The sequence below is a fragment of the Podarcis vaucheri genome, assembly GCF_965113315.1.
Source record: "Podarcis vaucheri genome assembly, chromosome: 2".
Lineage (NCBI taxonomy): Eukaryota > Metazoa > Chordata > Lepidosauria > Squamata > Lacertidae > Podarcis > Podarcis vaucheri.
This window is the reverse complement of record NC_138760.1, coordinates 91,146,520-91,166,290: the sequence shown is the minus strand read 5'-3', so window position 1 is coordinate 91,166,290 and position 19,771 is coordinate 91,146,520. Positions and strand designations below refer to the sequence as shown.

At 44.0% G+C, this 19,771-nt stretch overlaps 1 protein-coding gene across 4 annotated transcripts in view; it reads right to left on the bottom strand.

Moving 5' to 3' along the window:
* The window catches only part of PLXNA1 (plexin A1), a 343,514-nt gene that overhangs the window by 67,896 nt on the left and 255,847 nt on the right, over positions 1-19,771 (bottom strand). For all 4 annotated transcript variants that reach the window (XM_082209182.1, XM_082209180.1, XM_082209183.1 and 1 more), the window contains exons 11-13: positions 11,671-11,767; positions 10,455-10,645; positions 1,478-1,629 (exon numbers count right to left, since the gene is read on the bottom strand). In XM_082209182.1, the coding sequence (XP_082065308.1) occupies positions 1,478-1,629; positions 10,455-10,645; positions 11,671-11,767 (440 nt within the window). The remainder of the gene's footprint in view (positions 1-1,477; positions 1,630-10,454; positions 10,646-11,670; positions 11,768-19,771) is intronic.

Sequence of the window (19,771 nt, the reverse complement as noted above, 5' to 3'; positions counted from 1 at the left end):
TTGCTCTGTAAATTTATACATGTTTTTAAATTGGAATAGCCTGAGTTGTTAAGACAGTAGAACAAAGAAGGATATACAGAGAGAAAAGGAAGTTATTGCTTCCAGCTGGCTAGCCAGAATTGATCAGCTTTAGATAGTGCAGATCTCCCAACACACATCAAGGACTTTGCTAAGAAGCCAGAAAATACATTCAGAATATCCAGAGTGGGACTTTTAGCTAATGCTAACTCTGCAAAAGAACCCACCACCACTAAGGATAGAAAGTTAAAATCTTCCAAAATCATAGCTTCAAGAAAGCCTATGAAAGACTGGAAGACTAACTCTTCCAGTCAGTCATGTAGAGCCATTCACCAAATATTTCTTACTAATGAAGTCAGATGAATCATTCTCATAAAATGTTGCAAAATACTGACATTTTGCCAGTATTTTGTGCAACCAAATACAGAAGCTACCTAGAAAGATTCATTAGGTCTTTCTAGCCACTCTTCCATCCATCTTTTTTCTCCAAACAACTCAAGAGAGGTGCTCATTCACTTGTCATCCTATTTATTATCGTAACTTCTCCATATGGGGAGGTTAGGACAAGAGATACAGTAGTTACTCCTATGGTTACCCAGTGAGCTTCATAAGTAAGCAGGGAGCTGAACCCAGTCCCAGTTCAACTCTTATGGACTAGACCACACTGGTCCTTCACATCCTACGATGTGCTGGCAGCGACATTTAGACCACCTGGTCACAGTAGCCACCTGAACTTCCAGGAGTAATGCTGCATCTAAGAACACTCCCAAATAGTGAATCTGATTCTTCAGAGCTAATGCAACCCCACCTCAGACTGGTTGGACTCTCAGTCCTGAATCAGCTTCTCTACTGAACAATTGCACCTCTGTCTTATGTGGACTGAGGCCTTGTTAGTCCCCATCAAGTCCTTCACTGCATCCAGACGACGGTTCAAAATTTCCACCACTTCATCAGATTAGTTGAAAAGGAGAGAGCGAGCTAGGTATCACCAGTGTATAGATGAGGCTGTACCCTGACAGCTTCATGTAGACATTTTAAAAAAAGGAGGGGGTGAAAAAGAGCCACAAGCCAACAACCAAGAGGCTGAGCAACACATCCCCCAAGACTACCTTCTGAACTTCCACAATAAAATGATGTTCCCAGTGCTTATACCAGCCAAGCATCCCAGGAATTCTCCATGGTATCAAATGCTGCAGAACCAAGAGGGATAAACTCCCCAACTAGTTTCTGGCACAGATAATCCACCAATGCTGTTTTGGTCCCGAAACTAAGCCTGAAACCAGACTGGATAAGAAACAGATATGACCTCATCAACCCTAAGCAGCATCTTTAGCAAAAGCTTTTCTTTAGCAAAGCTTTGGCTTTTATCTTGGTCCAGCAAACCAGGGGACCAATATACTACTGAGATATTCCCACAGCTCATCCCTTCACTGCCAGCCCTCTTTTGGAGGTTACTCACTGCTCAGCGCTGATGTATTCGCTCTCGATGGGCATGCACGTCACTTTGCCAACCCACACACCCAAGCGTACGTCCTCAAACTTCAAGCCCAGGTTCTCTCCAGTGATGGTTAAGCGAGTACCGCCCTGCCGGGGGCCTGTTTCAGGTGTCAGCTAGGAAGAAACAAACCAGACTGTTATTGGGTTCATTAGGCCATTGTCAACAGATTGCTTACATGCCATAACAACTCAGCAGCTCACCCAACATTTATATATCTAGGGCTTATTTAAATATCTACAGCTCCATGCAGATTAGAAAATAAACATATAATCAGGTAAACTAAAATGAAGATAAAGGTAAAGGTACCCCTGCCCGAACGGGCCAGTCTTGACAGACTCTGGGGTTTGTGCGCCCATCTCACATCTATAGGCCGGGGGCCAGCGCTGTCCGGAGACACTTCCGGGTCACGTGGCGAGCGTGACAAAGCTGCATCTGGCGAGCCAGCGCAGCACACGGAACGCCGTTTACCTTCCCGCTGGTAAGCGGTACCTATTTATCTACTTGCACCCGGGGGTGCTTTCGAACTGCTAGGTTGGCAGGCGCTGGGACCTAACAACGGGAGCGCACCCCGCCGCGGGGATTCGAACCGCCGACCTTTCGATCGGCAAGCCCTAGGCGCTGAGGCTTTTACCCACCGCGCCACCCGCGTCCCTAAAATGAAGATAGCAAATGCTTAAAACCCAGACAGGTGTTCTGAATAGGTTGCTGTCTTCCAAGCAGCGATAATAATCCACCTTTCCCACCTCAACCTGTTGACACAACATCCACTTCTCTGCTCCCCACAGTACTGCCACACAAACCAGGTATTGTTTTACACCAACTATTCACCACCTGCATGGTGGTAAGAACTTTGGTATTATTAAGGACAACCAGCGCAATTTTTCAGCTTTGCCCTGAAGGACCGAGTCCCAGTCATTCCCTTCCAACCACAGCAACTGGAGAGAAGGCATCTGGGCTGTGCACACGGTGAAAATACATTTTACATTTCTGAAAAGCACCAGGAGTTTCATTGTGCTGGAGCACAGCAAAAAGAAAAGAACACCCATGCATCTATGCCCCTGTGAATAAGCTTCAGGATGCCTAAACCACATGTTTGGAATGGCTGGACTGTTGATTCTGCTAATATTCAAGCAGGTGGCTCCAAGGTATCACAATGGCTAATGTATGTAAGCTGTTGATTCGCTCTGGCTCACTCTGTAGGTATGGTGACATGAAAATGGAAATAGTAAAAGTTTTTTCCCGTAGCATGGCTTGCTCATGGTCTCAACAATGGACTATCCTTCAGAATGGCACAGAACGTCCCACTTTTTTTTACTTTTTTTGGCATTCTGCATATCCTTGGCAAGGGCAGTGGACACTTGCAGAGAGGCTATTTTTCTTTCATGCTGTGAGTTAGCGGAGGGAACGTAATCTCTCCAGAGCCCTCCCCACCAAGGGAGACACCAGTTAACCCCTGTATGGTGGATCCTCTCTTCCCCTACCAACTCTGGTGTATCCCAGCATGTGAGGTTTCTGACAGCACCAGCTGGGGAGGGAGGGGAGCCCCAGTGAGCACGATATGCCTCATTTGTTAAGATGATTCCCAATAAAGCGGACAGGTGTGGCTTGACACACACTGCGTGATGACGGATGAGCAGTGTGGCACAGGCCCACCATTGCCACTAACAAGGCAATTATGGGCAATTTTACACTACATTTTGCTGGCCCCCTGGTGCTCAGCACACACCTGCAAGTGATAAGACGATTAATGGGCATGCAGGTGGGGAAAGCTCTGTGCTGGGTCACTGGCAACCCCAAGCCAAGGGAAGTGGACTCCAGGAGAAAGAAGCCTCAGCATAGTCATTGTCGATGCACTGAAATAGGCCTAGCAAAACCAACTGCCGATTGCTTACCTGACCAGACAACATTAAAGCTACTGGTCCCACTGTTCCTGCTGGCTCTGCATACAGCCTAAACTTTCTAAACTGGTGGGAAGTAGCAACCATGCCTGAGAACACATCCCCATTATTTGTTTAAATCTGCATCCTGCCAGCTTCCAAATGTTCAGAAAGGATCTCATGTTTAAAAATAGACCGAAGGCATCAAAATATCATCAAGACAAAGCCACTACAGGCCTCCCATTGCTGCTTCCAACAGAAAAGCCTTATATTATCTACAGATAATGCACAGGCTCTGGCAAACCTCCAGGAGCAGGGATTTCTATAATTATGAGGCAGCCACAAAGTTACCTCACTACACGCTCTTGCACAGATTGCCTTGTTAGGAAGGCACAGACTGTGTTGATTTTAACAGTAAAGATGTGTCATAAGATGGGAAAGAGATTTCTAAGGCATGTGTGGGCCAAACGTCTTAGTTCTAAGCCAGTATCTTCTATTGTTGCTGGATACCTAGTAAGGAACCAACGGAGATCTTGAAACATAAACGTAATGAGAAGCAGCCCTCCAAAAATTCATGCCTGAGGCCGATAATCCAAATGGCAACTCTGCCACCACTACCGATGGTGGTAAAATATATTAATAAAATAGCTGGGGGTGGGGGCAGGAATGGCTGCCTTTTAATGTTACCCCAAACTATGCTGCTTCAGGCAGACAGCCTTACCATGTCTAACAATAGGGCCACAGACTTGAGTGAAAATACACAGCAGTCCTCCAGTCCCCATGCTATCTCATTGTGTATCAGGCACCTCTTCTGAATATTTGTCAAGGAGGGTAGCAGCATGCAGAGTGTGCTACAATAATTAGATGGCAAAAGGCTGCTCATGTATGATGCAACTTTTTTCTAGCTGGGGAGATGTCAGCCTCTGCAACACTACCCTCCTCCAGTAGCCACCCCTAGAAACAGGCAAAGTTTGTGTTAGGCCTGTACTCTCAGAATCAGAGGTCCTCAGACACTCCTCGCCTCCAGAACGGGGCTCTTTCATTCTACAATGTGGGCCATCATTTGGAGCAGACAGACTTGGTAGAGGGGAAGTAGCAAACCAACAGAGAGCTATTTCCCCCAGCCCCAGGGGGCAGTGCAAACGTAAAGAACATCTCCTTCAACATACCTGACCAAGGCATCAACATGAGTCATTAAAACATAACACTTTATTTTCCATTCTCCGACTCTTGCCTCACAAACACCATCCAAGCCTCATTAACAAAGCAGCAAAAGGAGGCTACGCTGGAGAATTACCAGCAGCCAAGGCACAAAGAGGTTGTAGCATGCCCAAAGCCAACTTGGATTAGGTATCCAAAGCTCACAAACCCTGGCTCCTTTCTCCGCTCCCTGACTTGCAGGCTGCTCCACGAGTTAACTTACAAGCAGGCCTAGGGCAATCACATGCTATGCCTCAGAATTTATACAACAGTCAAACCGATTTGAGCTTTGGGGGTTTGCTGCTCGCCTAAATTCAATCCAATCATCTGCTAAAGTCCTGGATCAGAACTCATTAAGGCAGCTGCTGCAGCAGGCAACCCAAGTCATTCTTTCCTAAATTGGGCTCCTCTGGGATACTTGGTGAGCCGTGGCTGTTTGTTTGGTATTGTTAAATTAGTGTTAAAGGCTGCCGTGGTATGTTAGATTTCCCCTCCACTGCAGCAAAACTGACAAGGGCCACACGTTTGGGGAGCAGCAACTCTGGGAAAAAGTTGACACTGCTTGACACACTGTGTGGGGAGGTCGCGGCTAAACAAGGCACTTGGGAACCAGAGCTGGCAGGGAAACCTGGCTCTTTCTTGAACCGTCTCCCCTTAAACACTCACACACAGAGTCACAGAAGCAGGCACTCTCCCACCCCAGCTCCATCCCTGACAAACAACAGCACTCTTTTGCTAATTGGTTTCAGAGCACAAACCCTTCAGATCTGCCAAATGAAGTGGACACAAGATATATCAGTTCCCAAAAGATGAGATAATGAATCATCAACTAACCGGTTTGGCCATTTGATCATTTCATTTCAGAACGGCCCTCCTGTGCCTGAATGCATATATTCTAGCTGAGAATGTACCACTTAAAACTGGAGCTTTGAAAGCACAAAGAAGCAACCTTCCATCTTCTTGTGCAGCAGCAAAACTTCTATTAGGAGTCTCTGAGATCAGGCTTTCAAAAGTGAAGCGATACTGACATCGGTAGCACAGCTACTTAGAATGATGGGTTTGCTTCCCAAGCTGTGTTAAGAAAGAAAGGCACTACATTTGGGCTTGATTCTGGAACATAGCATCATGCCAGGTTGATAAAAGACAAGTCTGGAAGATCTAATGGAGTACTGACTCGCCACCGTAAAATTAAGGCTAAACTCGTTTATTTGGCATAGTATTATCGTTTTGAGGAGATAAGAACACTGTAAAGCCTTCTGCACAGTAACAGTGCTACAGAGATAGCGATGGTGCTCTTCTGGAACCCTTGGAGTAGAAGGAATCAGAGTGCCAAGCAGAAAGTTCTCCACCTGTTCCAGACTACTGACCCATACAGTTTAACATTTTCCAGGTGAAAAGGTTACATATTCTATTTCGTTGTACATGCTGTGCCCATCATTCGTTCCACTGCACTGAAGCTGATCTTATCGCAAGGGTAGCCAACGTGGCGCCCTTTTGGTGTTGTTTAGGTCCAACTCCCATTACTACTGGTTACACTGGTCAAGGCTAATGGGAGCTGGAGCCCAACAACATCTAGAAAGCACCAGGAAGTCATCAACAATTGTCTGGAGAAGCACCTACGAAGGCTGCATGGCCTTCCAAGGCTTCAACCAGAGCAACAGTTGCAAAAAGCACCAATGTTAAGTCCCCAAACATGGAATGCATGCATGGAAAGCCACACTACTTGATTTGCCCACACAGGGCTTACAATTAGTGTGACAAGTTCTTAATTTAATTTTAATTATTTAATGATGCTGAGAGTATCATTAAAACCTAATGCTGGCAAGCGCTCAAAAATTGGCAGGTAAACAAGATGTGCGTTATCAACACCATTTAGTAGCCTTGACACTACATAATGGTTTTAGGTTCACAACCTCTTCATGACAGCCCCACACTTCACATAACAGGGTTCAGTCAGAATTGGTTCTTGAGAGCTTCATACCTTGCAATCAGGAGTCAGTGTGAATATCTTAAATCAAGATTTAGGATTCTAGTATCATACACTTGTCTAAAAGGAGCTGGTGACCCAGGAAGAGATGCAGTTATTCACACAGTGAATACTTAAACTATGGAATGTGTTCCCACAGAAAGTAGTAATGGCCACCAACTTGGATGGCTTTAAAAGAGGTTCAGACACATTCATGGACAAGGCTATCAATTGCTGTTAGTCACAATGGCTATATTCTTTTTTGTTTGTTTGTTTGTTTTACAAAATTTTTTATAACAATACAAACATATAAAAAGACATACAAACATGTATAATTTCATAACTTTTTTTTTCATAAACCTTGTTTCTCGGACTCCCCCATACCTCCCCTTTCTGCATCCCAATGTCCAAAATTTCCCAGCAACCTCTAAATAGTTCTGTCAAACATATGTCCTCTTAGTCTTTCCTTCAGTCTGATCTTATATCGCTGTAATCCTTTCTTTCTCAAAACCTCGACATTCTAACATTCATCAAGTTTATAATAGTCCTTAAGATAGATTTTAAATTTCTTCCATTCTTCTTCTGCCGTCTCCTTCCCCTGGTCGCGGATTCTGCCAGTCATCTCAGCCAGTGTCATGTAGTCCATCACTGTCATCTGCCATTCTTCCAGAGTGGGTAGATCTTGTGTCTTCCAATATTTTGCGATGAGTATTCTTGCTGCTGTCGTAGCATACATAAAGAAAATTCTATCTTTCTTTGACCCCAATTGGCCGACAATGCCCAAGAGAAAGGCCTCTGGTTTCTTAGGGAAAGTACATTTAAGTACCTTTTTCATTTCATTATATATCATTTCCCAGAAAGCCTTAATCTTCGGGCACGTCCACCAAAGGTGATAAAAGGTACCCTCGGTTTCTTTACACTTCCAACACTTATTGTCAGGCAAATGATAAATTTTTGCTAGCTTGACTGGGGTCATGTACCACCTGTAGATCATTTTCATAATATTTTCCTTTAAGGCATTACATGCCGTAAATTTTATACCGGTGTTCCACAACCATTCCCAGTCAGCAAACATAATGTTATGACCAATGTCCTGTGCCCACTTAATCATAGCCGATTTAACTGTTTCATCTTGTGTATTCCATTTCAGCAGCAAATTATACATTCTTGACAAGTTCTTGGTATTGGGTTCTAACAATTCAGTTTCTAATTTTGATTTCTCCACCTGGAAGCCAATTTTCCTGTCTTGTTTGTAAACCTCCATTATTTGATAATAATGGAGCCAATCTCGTACTTTAGGTTTCAATTTCTCATGACTCTGTAATTTCAATTTATCTCCATCTTGTTCCAGAATTTCCCAATACTTTGGCCATCCGGCCTCCATATTGAGTTTCTTCAGTGCCTTAGCCTCCAAGGGTGACAACCATCTAGGGGTTTTGTTTTCCAACAAGTCTTTATATCTTATCCAAACATTAAACAACGCTTTTCTGACAATGTGATTTTTAAAGGCCCTATGCACTTTGATTTTATCATACCACACAATGGCTATATTCTCTCTGGCTATGCCCCTCTCTGTTTAGCTTCTCAATGTGAAATTTGGAGGGTAGAAACAAAGGAGGGACTTTCTGGTGGCAGCCGTTGACTAAGGAATACTCTCCCTAGGGTAGCTTGCCAGACACCGACATTGCTGCCTTTTTAGCATCAGGCTAAGACTTTACTATTCTCCCAGGTCTTTTAAGATCAGACTTTAAGTCCTGTGGCATCTGATGGCTTTAGCACATGCATCTGATGGCTGTTTTAGTTCTGTGCTGTCTGTGGCATTTTATTGTGCTGGTTTTGTACTTTGCTTTTATGTCTCTTAATCTTACTGTGGGTTTTATTGTAGTGTGGTTTTATTGTTGTGTTTTCAATCTCTGCTTGCCACCTGGAGAATTTAGTTTATGAGTCATCTCATAAACACAACCCACAATCAAATAAATGCCTATTTACAACTCACCACCTTGCTGTAGTATTGTCAAAATGATATCCCTTGCTCTACCTTTTCCCCCCACCTCCCCTTTCTTTGTGTTCCTTCTTCTTATTATTTTTTAAGTTTGGAAGCCTGATGGAAGGCTCCCCATCTCTCTCTCTCTCTTCTTCCCTCTCTCTTTAATTGATGAGAGCTGCTTTGGAAGAGACCATTTGTCTGAAAAGCGGTATAAAAATATAATAAAATAAATAGTATTCGGCCACTGTATTTGAAACATCCTGAGCACCCTAAAGCACTGTATAAATGCTAAGTACTATTTCACTGGAAATCTGTAATATAACTTACGTGATTTGAGACGGTAAGACTCCCCTGTCATTCCCCCACCTCCCATCTCCAGTGTTACAGTCATTACTTCTTTTTATAGAAGATGCAGACACTAATTAGGCAGGCTCTCTCCCATCAGTTTTTGTGGTGGGCTGGGGGCTTCCAAAGAGTGAAGGCCTTGGCAAACGCAGCGCAGGGCCCCACAATGCCAATCAGCAATAAGAAGCAACTAGCTTTGGGGAGTGCAAGAGGCACTACTCTAATTTCCAGCCTTCAACAGATAAGACACTGAAACCCAAATAGATGAGATACTGTGCTAAGACTCTGGTAATTAACACCACCAAGGCCTGCCTGGCTTGCAGTATATGGGTAAATAGAACATATCAAATAGAATTACCTGCCAATCCCTGCTAATGCACTTGGAGCCTGGCCCAACCAACATGTTAACATTAATATACACAATCTTATTAAATGAAGGTCATAGCAGCTGTCAAGAGAAGAGGGATGATAAACAACCAGTCTTAAGGAAGTGAAAAGATGGGTGGCTAAAAACTGTGAACACAACCGTGGTGGGGGGGTGAGGAATCCACGACACACCAAACCTCATCTTCTTTCAGAATCCTATTTGCTAGGAATCCTGTGAAACAGGCCAGAATGGGAATCAAGCTTTCACTGTCAACACAGGAGAGAAAGAAAGTGGTATGCAAGCCAAAAAAATATACTCCTACTACTCTGCCTGTTGTAGTAAGTCGACAGAAAGTCATTCTAAGCGAAATTTCAATATGTATCATCAGTCCTGGAAACAAAGCCCTCTCATAATGCGGTGAATCTGAGTCCAACCCCTCTTTGGAATGCCTGTCTTCACCAGCACTGGCCAATGAACTTGCACAGGTCACAAGTGTCACCTGATATTATTCATCTCCATCCTATTTATGTCTTATTTAAAAGCGTACACTTTGCCTGATTTTCACAACATATATAACAATACCCATTAAGAGCAAAACGTTGACATCGAAAACCTAAGCCACAGTAACAGATTCCAAAACAACCATGCTTCCATAGATCAAGAATGGCGAAACAGTGACCACTGACCATGATGAGAGTTGTAATCCCAGCAATGCCTGGAGGGCCATGGTTTCCCCATCCCTGCTATAGATGGAGGAGAACAAGGAGAATCTGGAAGTGGGGGAAATGTCAATTGGGGTTAGGAACAGAAGACAGGATAGCTCCATCCAACTCTGACCACTGAACCACATTCCACTGATTCTCCATTACAATCACCACTGCATTGCCCCATCAGCGGCATATCACAGGAGACACTAATTCTGCTCGTTACTGTTCATTGAGCACTCACTGGTTGGTGGGAAGAAGAGGCTTCGCACCAGTTATTGGTGTCTGAACAAAGAAAGTGTCAGGAGAATACTACATCTTGTATCATATGCTACAAGAACACTGCATGCGCTGGTAGCTAGGCCAGCCATGCCTTAAAATACTTCAGAACTGCCCACTACCATGTACCCTCCACCATAGGCGATTTCCTATTCAGCACTGAGGATAAAGGAGAAGAAGAACCCCCCGCCCACTTACCCTTCACAAGCATACCTTAATGATTTTGGGGTCCGCACAGCGGCTATTGCCATTGCTGGCATGCATCCAGCTGCTCTCAGAGGCTGGGCAATGTTGGCGCAGGGAACATCGCTTTTCTGACACACACCAGCCACACTCGAAGCGTGGATCTGCCTTGAGGCACAGCCCACAGCTTTCGCGCAGAGCTGAGCACTTGTATAGGTGAGCTGCAAGAAGAAAACACAAATCCCTGCTTACATTCAAAAAGAAGTTGGGGAGTGGGGTGGAGACAGAACTGCTACACAGATTCCCCCTCTGATGGGTAATTGTTGACAATGCCCACTAAAGGACCTCAGGGTCTATCACTTTCCATATGCTTTGTTGCATCAGACCAGTTTTGACAGTATTCACTGCCTATATAGTTTTCAGCTTTCACTACTGAATACAGCCAGCAAGGGATTTGTTTATGATGCAAATGCCTATCCACTAATGAAGGGATAACCCAGTGGTGCCCTCCACATACTGCTGGACTACAACTCTCATCATCCCCAGCCTATGGCTATAGTGGCTGGTGATGCTGGGAATTGCAATCCGCCAACATATGAAAGGCACAACATTGCCTTTTCCTGTGCTAGGATCTCCGCTGAAAACCAAAATCAGGGTCACAAATTTCAAGTGGTTTGAACTGGCATAGTTGTCACGGCTTCCCCAAATAACTCTGAGGTTTACGATTTTGTGAGAATGCTGTGAATTTATTTGCAGTGTGTGTGTATGTGTGTGAAATAATCTTTGCCCATTACCGAACTAACCTAACTATCATGTCCTAAGTTCCTTGCAGCGGGAGCCAGGATCGTAAAGCAGCCTTCAAAGTGATTTCATTTTATGTCTAGGAAGTGAACGTGCATTTAAGTCTCAAACAAGTTATTGAATGGCTGGGCATGTTTATAAGGACAGCACACTACCGAGAAAATGTTTCGGAGCAAGTACACCGCGTTTGGAGGGTCAAAGCGCTTTGATGGGCAGGAGAGAAACCAGTAATCCCCAGACCACCACTTCTAACTTTGCTCTGTGTTAGAAAGCTTGTTTGCTCAGGCTAGCATAATATTTGATTTTACACCTGTAGGGGTGCACTGGTGTCAATCTGGCCCTGAGGTGGATGGCTCAGAAGTGGAATGCAGAAGCAGTTCATTGCAGGGAACTCCTGCTGTATCTTGCTAAGGGTGCTCCACCCCACCCGACTTCATCAGCTTACCCTGGATGTTCTGGGGATTGTCAATGATGAAGTTCCCATTCCATACCACGGAAAGGTTCACCGGGAGGTCACTGATGCCATTCCCTTCATAGGAATACTGCCAGAGGAAACACAAGAGAAAAGAGTCGCATTAGGCACCCTCAGACAGAAAGAAACAGATATACATCAGGAATCACACCACAGACCACAGGGGAACTTTGCATTCTTCTGGCTTGTTCTAAGTATACCCATTTGGATCTGTGGTTGCCAGGGATGATGACACGTCCCAAGCAAGACACTCTGGTCAAATGCAAAGTCTCCAATATCCAGGGGCCTCCCCCTCTCCAAAAGCAGTACTTATATTTCCAGTTCCCAGCTGCTTCCTAGAAGTCTGCCAGATGGAAGGCCTTTTCTGAGGGAAAGGAATTGTAATCTGGACTCCAATGCACCTCAGGAACCTCCCCTTGCAAATCTTCTTACTTGCACAGACAATATTGCAAGAGTTTGGATATGCTTTCGTATAGGTCTTCTGCCTATCCTATAGCTAGCAGAAACAGAATCACTGGTGGGAAATAAGCAAATCTATTTGAAGTCACGTCATGTGCATAATTTATTTGCATTACAGACTCCAGCTTCTCTTGGCACAGGAATTAGGTTACCTAGGTGAAGAATTTGTACTTAAAAAAAAAAAAGCACTACTGGCATACACTCACTGTGGACTAAGTGGCTTTCAGAGCCCCTCCAATAGTGTACAATATTGTCACTATGGTGATATATAATAAAAACTAAACATTCTAATCATTTGATTCTGATTAACATTCAGCGTTCATGTTGAACCTGCTCCTCCGATGAAAGGAGGAGGATTTTCTGGTGAACTGTACAAACTGAGTGACAGTGATATCTCAAACTAAGCAGCAGCTGGAGTCATCCCTCTCTGCTCTCCAGAGCTGGCAATATTAGATTCTGCCTTCCTAGGGTCTAAGGAAATAAAGCTCCCACACAGAAAACGAAAAAGCAAGAGCCTAAAGCGGACAATAGCTCTGTGAGGGCAGGGTTGTAGAGGGAGACAAATTTGGGGTTATATCTTCATCAAGCAGCCCCACGAGTCCTTGTCCCTCCCACCCAGTGAAAAGATACACCCAATCTCTAGCCCAAGCCAAACTTCTGGCAGCCCCATCAATATTCCCTCCACAGTGCCTGCGCGCATGTGGAGGCTTAATCGATACAGAGACAGGAAGGCAGTCGGAACCTTCCCTGACAGCTAATGACCTCCTTCGGCGAGAGATTCTCCGCTTCTCTCCGGAGAAAATGACAGGCGTGTCAGGAGAGATTAAATGATAGATTCATGGCTTGCTGGAGTTTGTTAGGGAGCTATGGACACTGGAGAATCAGCTCTCCCTGTGCCTTGGATCCTTCCCCGCTCCCACTCCACCCCACCCACCAACCCTCAGCCCATGGCACTGAGTCTGCCTTGATGAGGACACAGAGAAGTGAAAGGTGAAGGCAGTGCGTATGGTCCCCTCCCCTCCCCGCATATCCGTGCCCCCAAGCACCCTTTCTCCACATCCTCCTGCCACTCAAAGAAGGTAGAAGCTTCCACGCCTCAGCTCCTTCAAAGCCTATTTTGTGCTTAATTCAGTGATAAGTGCAAAGAAACAGAAGGGACTCTGGTTTTGCATTTTTGATTGAATGCTTTACAGTGTAAAGCGTTCAGGTGAAAGTACAGAACTAGCGTAAGAAACCTACCAGAGAAAGGCCGAGCTCTTGAGAAAAGACCAGGGTGTTTCTCATAGGACAACCAATCACAAAATAATCCCATTACAAACAGTAGGACATAACTACTTTACAGATTATATGTTTACATCATGCTCCTTCAATTTCAAAGGGTGCTACATAGGCGATACTGTATATAGTAAGACATTCACTGTATAGAAGTATGGTCTAATCAGTAAAATTCAGCTGCCCTAAGGTGTTGAACATGACAGTCTATCATGCACAATAATTTTGAAGGAGAAAATAAGCGTATCAGCCAAAGTTCCCATTCAGGAACTAATTTATTTAATATGCTTTTATACCATCCTTCAATAAAAACTCCCAAGGCAAATGATGGTGTATTTGTCATTTCCCTAAGTTTTGACTTACAAAAACATTTCAAAACAACGATAAAAACAAAATTCAACCTAGAATGCTCACAATAATATGTATAAAAGAGCACTTTACATTTTAAAAAGGTAATTATTATTTTTGAATTTTTTAAAAATGTAACTTTTTGGAAAAAAAGTTGGTTTGAAAAAAATGGACTGATGACACAACTGAGCAAAACTTCTGCTCACACAAGGGAGTGCCTTCTTCAAAATGATGCTTTTGCACAAGCCATCAATATTATTCCAAGATCTATGCAAAAGTCCACTGTTCATTTAATGTTCTAAACAAACTGAGCCCTTCCTTCCCCAGCTCCTTGAATTGTGTGCATGTACATCCAGAGAGATGATTTTCAAAGCATCGAACTGCACTTCAGACGAGTTTGCTCTGGATCGTAGAAGGATTCAAATGTACTAGGATGTATCCAGCTAAGCTCTAGTAAGATTGACCCATAGAAATTTGTACACCTAAGCTAGTCATGTTTGTTCATTTTAAGGGTTAGATCTGAGTATGCCTAACGTTGGATACAACCCAGCATTACCTGTGTTTTATCTCCTGGAGACAGTTACTTCATGAGCATCATGACTGGCTATAACCATGATATACTATGACTTAGTATATCAAACAAAAAGTTCACTGCCAGGTCCAGCAATTTAATTTACATCATTGACTGTGAATGTTCAGGACATAGGGTGAAATGATAACTGAAGGAAACCAGCCGTTAAACCGGGGAAGCACCTCTAGAAGAAAATTACATGTTTGTGTATGTACACATATACGTATAGGAGACTCTCCAGGAGTTTGAAATATGATTTATTTCAGGACTGACATGTTTGGGAAGAAAGCTTTGCTCAGGGGCACAGTTTTATAAGCAATTTTCACCAAATGCATGAGGACTCTTACTACTGCAAAACACTGCTAAAAATGTGCCCCCAAGGATGGATTTGTTCCGAAACACATTGGGCCTGGAATGAACATTATTTCAAACACCTGGAGTCCCTCCTCTCTTATTTTCCATGTTAAACACGGCAACTGATGCTTTAGCATTTCACACAGCCAATCTTGTGGGGGGGGGGATGCAACAACCAATTGGAAAACACTTCCATTCAGATAGCCACACCCCCTCTCTGATTTATCCATTATTGCAATGGCAATGCCACCCGATCCAAGAACACTGGAAACAAGGAAAAAAATTCTGGCCCAGTGGACTTGAATTCACAGCTGGGCAACTGAGGAAGGCAGGAGGTGAAATGTTCTGTTCTAAAAAAGTAATCTGTTAGTCACTGTTTATATTTACATCTGTACCTAGATAAACATATACCCAGTACATTCCAAGCAACTTCACACAAATTCCAGAAAAAGAATTTATACAAATGGGCTGGGCAGCGCCGAAACAATCAGAAGTTCAGATAAATGGGGGTACAGCTACTGTAAGCTCACATCAATAAGGCCTTTACGCAGTACAGGAGTTAAATATGGATCACTAGAAGATAACTGACATTCAGATATTATGGATGAGGGAAGAGTTTCTGTGTACCTTTTCCCCTCCCATTCCTTTGTAGCTGTGTCCCACTAAGAGTGGCTGAAGAGACCCACTGCAGAAATAACCCAAGAAGTCAGGCAGATTTACATTAAGGAGAAGCACCCATCATTCGGTAAGTGGGAAGTGGGGGGGGAGGGGCGGCAGAGAAGGATTTAGCTGTGACGAGCAGCGTGGCAAAGTAAGTGAAATTGGCATTTTCAATTTGTACTCTGACATGTCTCATTTGGGGCACTGGCATCTCAGGAAGGCATACAGCCTGCAGCTGTCCGAAACACTTATTTGCATTTCTCTGCCCTGGCTCCTTTTGGAAATGAGTTGCTTCTGATTTGGGTGTGGAGTAGGGGGAAGCGGGGAGAGATTATTTAACCCTCCAGGTGCCTGCATTGAGAAAAGAAACTCACATGTAGGAGAGAGGTGCATTTCTGCTTCAGTAAGTAAGCAAGATTTGTGGGAGATTGGAAACAACATGTTGCACAGGTTTTGACTGAGTCAAAATGAAACTTCACACTATGAGCCAATAATTTATCAAGACAAAAGTCTCCCACAACCACTGTGCACAATACTGATTCCCACATAAATGACCCCAAAGATTGTTAGGTAACTGATCCAGTTCATGCTATATATACACCACACCCCTCAACAGTATTTATAGGAACTCAAACACCAGACTCTGCTCTGTTCCAGTAACAAGAAGCCGAAAGCACCAGCCTGAAGATGACGAGTGAGACCTCGTCGAAACGTCGCACAGACACCCCGACTCTTACACGGGAAGACACCCGAAGACACCAAAACCTGCATTCCTATACCCGTGAAAATCTACGAAAGCATATATATATATATATATATATATATATATATATATATATATATATGCAGGTTTTGGTGTCTTCGGGTGTCTTCCCGTGTAAGAGTCGGGGTGTCTGTGCGACGTTTCGACGAGGTCTCACTCGTCATCTTCAGGCTGGTGCTTTCGGCTTCTTGTTACTGGAACAGAGCAGAATCTGGTGTTTGAGTTCCTATAAATACTGTTGAGGGGTGTGGTGTATAGCCTCCAACGTTCTGGGCAGAGAGGAAGTTCCTAGATTAGTGTGCCTCTTCTTCTTTTGTTCCTTAATTACTTGAGGGATATCTTGAGTGATTTCATGAGTGATATTCTGAATACCACTGGGTGGGTCATTAAGTGTAGATTAGTTGCTAAAGCTTTTGTGTCTTGACCTCTTGAGCTTGTGAAGAGTTTTTCTGAGAAGATGGCTGTGCTGCATTTAGTTGTGCTCTGGCTTGGCTTCGTGTATAGGGGCGAGCTGTGGTTTTGTGCCTTGTGCCAGCCAGATCTGTGTAGGGATTGCAGGGGGGTGCAGCATCCGGAGGTGCCACTATAGTTTGGCTACTGGATGGAGTCTGTAATATGTCTGTGGAGAGGGTCTGGGTTTGGGTCTGGTGTGGTTGATTGGTGACGGCGTTCTGTGTGCCTCTGGTTCTGGTGTCGGTTTTTGTGGGGAGGGCTAATTTCCAGATGTCTGGCAGGCGGGACGTGTCGTCACGCTTGTTCATGTTGTGAGGGTGTTTCTCTATCTCGATGGCTTCCATGATTATTCTCTTGTGGTGATGTTCCATGTTAAAGAGCAATTTGGAATCAGCAAAATTAATTTCGTGTCCTGTTTCTTTCATGTGTTGGAAAAGAGAGGAAGTTTTTTCTTCTTTTTTGACGGCATTCTTGTGTTCTGCGATACGTGCATTTATTCGTCTGTTTGTTTGTCCAATGTACGTGGCTGGGCAGACTTTGCAGGGTATTTCATAGACCCCTTGGTTTTCCAGCTGGATTTTGTCTTTTGGGTTTCTGAGGATATTGGCTATTTTTTGGTTGGTGCAGAAGGCTGTTTTGATATTGTGTTTATGGAGGATTTTGCTGATTTTGTCTGTAGTGCCCTTGATATAAGGAAGGAGGGCCATGCCATTGTTTTCTTCTGTGTCTTGGTTTTTGGGGGGTGTTTCTTTTTGGATTAGCTTCGTAACCCTGTTTTTCTGGTATCCATTGGCGATTAACACATTTGAGAGATTCTGTAACTCAGTTGTCAAGTGGTCTTTGTCAGCCAGGCGTTTGGTTCTGGAGATGAGAGTCTTGGCTACGGAGTTTATTTGTGCAGGGTGGTGGTGTGATTGTGCATGTAAGTAGCGGTTGGTGTGTGTTTTTTTCTGGTAGATAGTGTGTCCTAGGGAGCCATCAGGTTTTTTGTAGATTAGGACGTCAAGAAAGGGGAGTTGGTTGTTGTCTTCTATTTCCATAGTGAATTGTATTTTGGGGTGTAGGCTGTTGAGATGTGTGAGGAAGCTATCTAGTTTTTCTTTCCCGTGTGGCCAAATTACAAAGGTGTCGTCAACATATCTGAGCCAAAGTTTGGGTTTGTGTTCTTGTGGCACAAGGCACAAAACCACAGCTCGCCCCTATACACGAAGCCAAGCCAGAGCACAACTAAATGCAGCACAGCCATTTTCTCAGAAAAACTCTTCACAAGCTCAAGAGGTCAAGACACAAAAGCTTTAGCAACTAATCTACACTTAATGACCCACCCAGTGGTATTCAGAATATCACTCATGAAATCACTCAAGATATCCCTCAAGTAATTAAGGAACAAAAGAAGAAGAGGCACACTAATCTAGGAACTTCCTCTCTGCCCAGAACGTTGGAGGCTATACACCACACCCCTCAACAGTATTTATAGGAACTCAAACACCAGATTCTGCTCTGTTCCAGTAACAAGAAGCCGAAAGCACCAGCCTGAAGATGACGAGTGAGACCTCGTCGAAACGTCGCACAGACACCCCGACTCTTACACAGGAAGACACCCGAAGACACCAAAACCTGCATTCCTGTACCCGTGAAAATCTACGAAAGCATATATATATATATATATATATATATATATATATATATATATATCTGAAATGCTTATACCCCGCTTTTCCTCATATAGTTCAAGGAAGCTTGCAAAAACAAAAGACTATATTGAAAGCAGCATAAATGAATAAAACAACTTTGTTCTATCTTTAACAATATTAATATTTTATCTGCTCTGCTGCGGCTTCACGTTAATGTTTAATTGCTGTGATTGTTTTATTGTATTTTAATTCATCATCATCATCATCATCATCACTATTTGCCCTCTGAAATAAGCAGCACTACACTTTTCTTTCCCTGCCATCATTATCTGGCAAGAGAGTGGGTTGTGGGAGAGAGTTGAACCCACAACAATCTTCAAAATCCAGATCTCACTCTCATTGTTCTGCCAAAGACTGTGGAACATCAGAACCCAGATAGCACAATATTGCTACAAGTAGTTCAAGAGTCCCACTTATCTAGAACTCTGGAAACATTTCCTGATAGTGTTCTACTTCTGCCTTGTAAACAACACCATTAAAGCAATCCATTGCAGGGATAGAAAGAGGAAGCTCAGTTACATCCTGTAGAACAGTGTTTTTCAACCACTGTTCCGCGGCACACTAGTGTGCCGCGAGATGTTGCCTGGTGTGCTGTGGGAAAAATTGAAAGATTCGAAAGATTTTTTAAAAAATAAATGTCAATTTTTTGCCCACTAGGTGGGCGCCGGACTGTGTCCACCCTATTTTTCATCTGTCCTGGGTGGGGATCAGATCGGATGGGATCGGATGAGAGCGGACAGGCGGTCCACTCTCATCCGATTCCCCATAGAGAGCAGCGGGGCTCTGACATCTCCCTCTCCGCACACAGTGGTGGTGTGCCTCGTGATTTTTTTCATGAAACAAGTGTGCCTTTGCCCAAAAAGGTTGAAAAACACTGCTGTAGAATGTACTGGAGAAGAAACCCAAGATAGCTTATGCACAGAAAACTAGAGCTAGGGTGGAATCCTGACCTCTCATTTTCTGTGTGCAGTGTGGAAGGGGAGTCAGTAATATGAGCCTTTACCTGCTGTCTCGATATACCATAGGATCTACCATCTCATCTGCTATTTTGGAGAACTAAGCCCTAATCATTGCAAAGAAGACGAGTGGCTTGCTTAAAATACACCCACCATGTTTGTGCACATTAAAGAACATGCTCAAAGAGATTCACTTGTCTCTTTCAATTCTTCCATGGACAGAAAGAAGGACAGAGGGGCACATCTGGGGGGCGGAAAAGAACTAGGAATCTGTCTGCCTTCACTGTTGCCAGTCTCTCCATGACTCAACCGGAGGAAGAACAAGCCAGATTTTGGGTCTTGCCAACAACAGCCTGAACTATTCCTGGATTTCCTAACACTGTGTATAGGAAGGGAGCCCGACATGCATCCCAAGAGCCAGAGAGGAAGCCAGGGAAGGTGGGTGTTTTGGAGGAGACAGAGCAGAAAGCAGCCAACAAGCTCGAGCTTTGGCCAGGAGTCTGACACCACATGCTTGAGTTACACAGACAAAGCCAAACACTTA